This window comes from Cephus cinctus, unplaced genomic scaffold, assembly GCF_000341935.2.
Source record: "Cephus cinctus unplaced genomic scaffold, Ccin1 Ccin1_scaffold0785, whole genome shotgun sequence".
Lineage (NCBI taxonomy): Eukaryota > Metazoa > Arthropoda > Insecta > Hymenoptera > Cephidae > Cephus > Cephus cinctus.
In genome coordinates this window covers 8,862-15,978 of record NW_014333387.1, presented here as the reverse complement: position 1 = coordinate 15,978, position 7,117 = coordinate 8,862, and the positions used below count along the sequence as shown (strand labels likewise).

At 44.1% G+C, this 7,117-nt stretch overlaps 1 protein-coding gene across 1 annotated transcript; it reads right to left on the bottom strand.

Annotated features, from left to right (window-relative positions):
* Positions 1-3,817: 3,817 nt before the first annotated feature.
* LOC107270497 (serine protease inhibitor 3/4) lies at positions 3,818-5,649 on the bottom strand. The gene is made up of 7 exons (XM_015745557.2): positions 5,534-5,649; positions 5,231-5,370; positions 4,972-5,154; positions 4,680-4,890; positions 4,327-4,541; positions 4,058-4,243; positions 3,818-3,976 (listed from the first exon to the last, which is right to left on the bottom strand). Exons 1-7 carry the CDS (start codon positions 5,544-5,546, stop codon positions 3,833-3,835), a joined length of 1,092 nt encoding a protein of 363 aa, XP_015601043.1. The 5' UTR covers positions 5,547-5,649; the 3' UTR covers positions 3,818-3,832.
* Between the last annotated feature and the right edge of the window lie 1,468 nt (positions 5,650-7,117).

Here is a 7,117-nt window from a genome sequence, read left to right as displayed (position 1 = left end):
TTCGGTGGGAAGTCCTCGTATGGTGAGTTATTGGGGGTTTCATCCAAATTTATAACCTCCCGGGCCATAACGGTCTGTAGAAAAAGCACGCTCTCCGGACCTCGCGTGTATATGCTCTGCGAAATACCGGCAATATTTCGGAGATTGGTGTATAGCTGTTTGTACGTTATGCCGCCGTCGAACCAGTCTAGACCATGCCGATAGCGTATCATGGTGTTGTTTTCGCTTCTGATCGCCGCTGGTAATTCATTGAAATCACAGGGAGGTAAAATAATCCAGTGGCCTATGTATCTTCTTTCCACAGCCACGACGCCGATCTCCTTCGGCGCCAGACACCCCTCGGAGTCTTTGAAGTATTCGATCTCGATGACAAAATCCATGGTCATGATACTAACTCAAAGGCGTTCAACGAGAAACTAACGGCGATGCTGACGATCACAGGCGATACCGAGTGCACAAAAGATGATGACGCATACCCCAAATTGCTGACCTATGTATTTTCTTCGATTGTATAGCCGCGGTAATCTACGACGATCTGCCGCGCGGCGTCGATCTCCAGAACGTTACCGTACTCTGCGTATACGATACGGTTCACGGTGGTGGCAAGCGGTTCGTCGAAGCGTACCTCAATTCGTACACTACCGTGCTTGAGCAGTTGAGATCGAAAACGAACAGGCAGTAGCCGTCTGCATAAGCGCTCCTAGATATCGAATTACCCTCGTTGAGGAAGTGTATGCCCGTGCCACTGAAGAGTGTATGATACGCGTCCACGTAAAGACCAGATTTCCCGAAATCGGTCTGCAGTGCTTTCGAGGGTACTTGAACACCGTCGACGTACAGCGATAAGAAATTAATACGATACTTTTTAAAATTGAACGGGTTGAGTTGATAGTTACCATTGAAGGTCTTGTTATCGACGAAACCTATTATAATTCGCTTAGGTAATTGGCCGAGAATCACGTTATCCATAGTGCCGCCGTGCAAACCGGCGTGCATTGTCAGCGCCTTCACCTCGACACGCGTAAGCGGATACTTTGCCGTTGTCTTAGACAACATTTTAGAATGAGCAATTAGAATACCGGGGCTTATTTTGGCGCGTCTAACGAGGAGCGTGGCCTCCGTTATATGTAAAGAACACTCGCTGTCGGGGTCTATGAGGGAGAAACCGTCTCTCGTACGTACCAGCCGTAATCGGAGCTCAACACCATTTAATACAAATTTTTCTTGGTTAAACACATCGCAGTGTAAATGACCGATCAGATCGACCGTCTTGTCTTTACCGACGGATGCCTCCCTATTCACGAGACCCATATTCCTGCCAGCTGTATCGTCCATATGACCGGGCGTGTCATCGTACCAGAGGTGTGACCTCGAGAAGTGTGACCCCCTAGCGGCTGGCCCGTAATTTAATACCGTCTCTATATAGGCCCTGTAAGCGTACGCGTTATTAGGTGGTGATACGAGTTTCTGATTAAGAAACACGTCCACCTGATTGAACAGCGAGTGTAGCAGATTGTTAACAAGTGCTGCTTTGCTCAGAGCGTCAGGATCTGACGCATCCTTGGATCGCAGCTGTACGCGTAAACTCAGCATGGTGTGGGCTAGATCGAGGTATTCGTCGCCATTACCCGGCACAACAAACTCAATGGGCGAGTCATCGGTCAGCGATGAGATGGGCTTGCAGTGTACCCACTGGACGCTCCCTATAGTGGTCTGTGTCGGTTGTCGTGTAAAGAGCTCGAGCTCCGATTTCATACACTCGCACGATTGAGCGTGTAGAAAGGCCATGATAGAGGTAGCGTTTAGGAGAAGATATCCAGCACACTCCGCTTTACTTTCCTACTAGCGACCCTACGACGATTTTTGGGTTTCTTGGTTTTTGACTTTATTTTTTTTTTACTACTCTTTTTTCGACACGGCGCAGACTGCTTTCCCGTACGTCTTTTACGCTTGTTAGCGGCTCTTGAGGCGATGCTCCTTTCAGCGACGCCGATGACAGAGTGGGCGCCACGTGATCGTTTTACACCTTTATAGCCCGATCCTTTCATGAGCTCGTCAATTTTCGCCTCCGTCTTACGTTTAAGATTCATACCCGATTCGGTGGCCCTGGTGCGAAACGGCTGTTTAAGCGGAGTGCCGCACTCGCTGACGTCTGTCAAGATATTCATGCCCGCGCGCACCGCCTCCTTACCGACGGCTCGGGCTCCTCTTGATAGCAAAGTTAACACAGGCCGAAACAGACCACCGAAAAAGCTACCAATACCATGTCGTCGCTGATAAGGCGACCTCGCGAATACCCGAAATTTTGTGGAATGTCCCCCACCGATCTGCGAGTCGTAGTCATCGGTGTAGTGAGCCATCAGTCTAGCCGTTTAAAGTGTAGTGTTACGGAGAGCGTCCCTGATTCGAATGGTATAGGTTCGCCTAGTTGGTCTCTTATATCGATGTCGATCGTTTGAAAAGTCGTGCGGAGCAGTGGTATATACTTTGGCGGTAAATACGAGAGCACTTTCATGGCGGTGTACGCGTATTTGTTATCCGTTTGCAGGGAAACTGCAATACGCAGCAATGGTGTTTGGAGGTCGCCGGTGATATACGGTTCGCAGACAACGGTGTAAACAAAAAGCATCTCAGGTAGGGCGTTGATCAGGCTAATCGGCTGATCGGCCATCACAACGGGCTTTGCTGTCGATACCACGACCGATTCGGGAAAACCTAGGATGCGTGCCAGAGATCGGCAGTCTCAGTTCGTGCGGGTCGTCTAGATCGTTATCGGTAGAGACGAACGATATGCTAGCGTAACCACCTCTACAGAGTTCTAATTTCAGACGGCCCTTCATAGCCCCGGTAGCGTTTATTTCGTCAACGAGTGTCTTTACGTCGTCATAAACACCGTGCGCCACGTTAGAACCCGTTATCATAAGACCCACTACCTGTTCTTTGTGGTTCTTCCGCGGTTTGGTACGGGTGGTGACCACGCTCACGTGATCCCAGTCTTTTAGCGCTACGGGCACGTGAAGAAAGGTCATAGGAATCTGTATTTCAACCAGAGCAATAGTCCATGCCTCGTGTAAATCGATCAGATGCGGTAGATGCGTGGTAAAACTGGTAGTTTTATTTTCGGCAAAGTACGACATACTGCTGTTACTGGGCAGAACGAGATAAAATTGGTCCTTCATTGTTCTTTAAGCGGGCAGCCGGTATCCACGAATTAAATTTCTCGGTGTAACCGACCCAGCTGACCAGTACTTTTTGAGCTTTCCCACGACCGCTTCGTTTTATCACACGATCGACGAGAAACGTGTCCTTTGCGAGGTCCTTGCCGACTCGAACGAGCTCTTCCTCGTAAAAAATACCGTCAATCTCCTCGCCGGCGAGATCTTCTAAGATGTAGACGGGTGGTTCCCTCGTTGTACCTAGGCGTACGATTTTAAAAATCTCTCGAGTCCAGCCCCCCTCGTAACCTTTCGCAAAAGGGTTCCTAGCGCTACTGATGCGTACCAGGTCGCCGACACCGTATTTAGGGATACGCGGGTTCGCCGTGGCGTATCGCATGGATACGTTCATACGTGCCGTAGCGTAAGTAAATAGAAATGAAATACAGAAGATAAAGAGCAAAGATAATATCACTGTGAAGGCACGAATCCTAGTGACGGATCTTTGAGTATAAATACGTGAAGTCTACAAAAGAAAAATAAAGAAAACAACTACGCTGGTCAACCAAGCGGATCGTAAAAGAGGAGGTTGGAAGGGAATTATAGAAGAACCGATAAGGGGAAAAAAAAGAAAAGAAAAGAATAGAGGAAAACGGCGTGTATATACCAACATAATATCACTTACCGGAAGCTGCAACAGCTTCGCTGCCTTCTTCATTGACCTCGATGAACCCTTTCTGGAGGATCTTGCTCACCTTAAGAGGCGTATCGGCAATGCCTGAGAAATCAGCGGCATCCGTGAACATCTCAGCCATACCTACCTAAAATATCATTCATGGATCACAAACTCTCATTTTGTTATAAATCAAAGAAACCCCTATTTACGTCTATACACAAATTACCTTTTGCAATAAATTATTGAGCTCGATGGTGTTCTCAATTTTGAACTTTGGCACAAAGAGGATCACTTCCTCATTCCTACCATACTGATTTAAACGACTGAAATCTAAGTCATGAATATTGTTCTCGATGCGCTGAAGCCCATCAATCTTATTAGGCACAATTATAAACATACTGACCTCATCGCCCTGAAACGAAAAATTAAAGTTTATGAAATTTTCGATAAAAACAAGAACCTAACAAAACTAATAAGTATCTCATGCAATTATACCTTATAGGGAAGTTCAACAAATCTGGCATCAAGATTATGAAGCTGACCATGCAAGTACATGGAAGTAATTGTCATCATCGGTACTTCCTTAATTGTATTTGAATTGATATGGAAGGGTAAGTCGCTGGTGTACTTTCCATCGAAACTATCTTTCCACTTGCCCTTGAAGTAAATAGCATTTATCAGTACCAATTTAGTACGATTGTCGATATCGTCTGTAATTTATAAAATGAAAAGTTAGACAACCGACTGACAGTGCAGGTACGTATAAAGTGGGATATATACCCACTGTATGTACAGTCCTGCTGTATAAAGTATAATTTATCAAAGAAGAATAACTCTATTAAGCTAACCAGGAGTGAGTAGATCTTTTATACGATTGTTCGTATTATTAGCACACCAAGAGTTGATAGTAGCTGCAGCAGCTGTTGGATTTGAAACGTCTACTGTCTCGCATTCCGAGTGGAAAATATCCTTAGTAATAGCCGTGTAATCGGGATTGACTTCGAATTTCTTAGCGACAAAGATTTTATTAGCAATTTGCAAATCCACGGTCTTTATATCCTACAAAAAAATAGCATTTAATGATGATCAAATCATAGTTTGAGCAGACAATGCCGCGCTACCTCAAATTCCAATACATACATTCAAACTAGTGATAAGAGATTCATAACCACTTTGTCCTATTGCGTCTTCCTCAGGAAGCGTCAATGTTTGTCTTATCTGGAAACCAGTGTTTCCACGGGCACCATAGGCAGCCATAGCCAATACAATATTGACGCTCAAGGGAGAGCATATTATATTTCCAGTCTTCTCCTGCAGTAACCGCTAATAAAGAAAAAAAGTTTAATTAATTACTTAATTCATTAATTACACCAATCACTTCCAAGCTAGAAAAATCTACCTTAAGGAAGTCGATGCCAAAGGAGTTACTAGCGCTCGCTATTACCGACAGAGGACTGTTTGAGGTCACTATTTTTTCTGCATTTGTATATGTCACCAAAAATGTGCACAGCACTGTTAGACAGATGAAAAATGGGCCCACTGAAACATCACAAGAGAAGATATTAAGATGAGAAATCCTTGCATAAGGTCATCCGTAGTTTTATAAATAATACGGCCACAGTAGTTCCGTTTTCACTGCCATTACCAAAATTACCATGCAAATATTTTCAATGCTAGATGGGTTTTGAAATTAATTACTCACACGAAAGTTGCATAATGTCTATAACGTGGGTCCTTAGAGGACCACAGTAATTGGTTGAATGAAAAATACAGTAACAGTTTTTAAGACAGCAGCTTCGGAAGGCACTCGAATAATATAGTTATCCCCCAAAAAACACTTACGTGTAAAAAACTACGCCAAGTACAGGATTGCTGTTCCTCTAACAAAAAGTATTGATATCATATTTTTGAGGCCAAGTACATAAGTCACTACATGTTTTCCTATTTTATGATCTAGCACTGGCCCATCATTTTAATTATATTTTCAATGTTTCCTATAACGTTTTCGCTACTCTTTTATGTTACTGCTGCTTCCCGTATTTAATTATGGTTTAATGGTGATTTAATAATTAATAAAACTTTATGTGATTCCTTATCGAGTACTACTTGGCGGGTCCGTGCCAGGAATTCCAAAGTACTTACTTTACACGTGCTCATAGTATTCTAATGCTGTATGTTTGTTATTAAGCTTTTACCGTGATTATTTTTGACGAGTTATTGTTAATATGCTTTCTATAGAAAATTGGTACTGGTTTTGTACCAAATTTATATCAAGAAATGCACGGACCCGCCAAGTAGTACTCGATAAGGAATCACCTAAAGTTTTTTTAATTATTAAATCACCATTAAATCATAATTAAATACGGGAAGCAGTAGTAACATAAAAAAGTAGCGAAAACGTTATAGGAAATATTGAAAATATAATTAAAATGATGGGCCAGTTCTAGATCATATAATAGGAAAACATGTAGTGACTTATGTACTTGGCCTCAATAATATGATATCAATACTTTTTGTTAGAGGAATTCACAGCAATCTTGTACTTGGCGTAGTTTTTTACACGTAAGTGTTTTTTGGGGGATTATACATGGTTACGTCGACTGGACGCATTCTTATCGCAGAGTGGCGCGTCCTATTGTACGATTCCACGAGGCTCTGAAGAATATCTATGTACCGCCGCGTGTTTCTATGTGTAAACTAACGCCACATACGCTCCTTCAGAGTACGATTGTAGCGTTCGACGACAGCTGCCTTTACGTCGGGGCTGCGCGCTACGCGGAATCCTATGCCGAGCTCCTCGAGCAGACGCTGCAGTACGCCATTGGTAAACTCTTTACCTTTGTCTGTCTGTAGGTACAAGGGTATCCTATTCTTACTACGTACCAGAACCCTCCGGAATGCCGCTGCTACCGTTGCACCGGACTTATCGCGCAAAGGCTCGACCCAAGCGTATTTGCGTATTTGCTCAGTACATAAATTATTACAAGAATATACGTGTGACCTTCGTTGTACTCCTTCAAGGAGCGAAGGTCCACAAGATCAGCCTCCCAAACATCGTCGATATTGCTGACGGCGTATAAGAGCGGCGCTGCACCGGACTTATCGCGTAAAGGCTCGACCCAAGCGGATTTGCTGAGTACATCAATTATTACAAGAATATACGTGTGACCTTCGTTGTACTCCTTCAAGGAGCGAAGGTCCACAAGATCAGCCTCCCAAACATCGTCGATATTGCTGACGGCGTATAAGAGCGGCGCTGAAACGTGCGACGTACGGGCTTATGCAG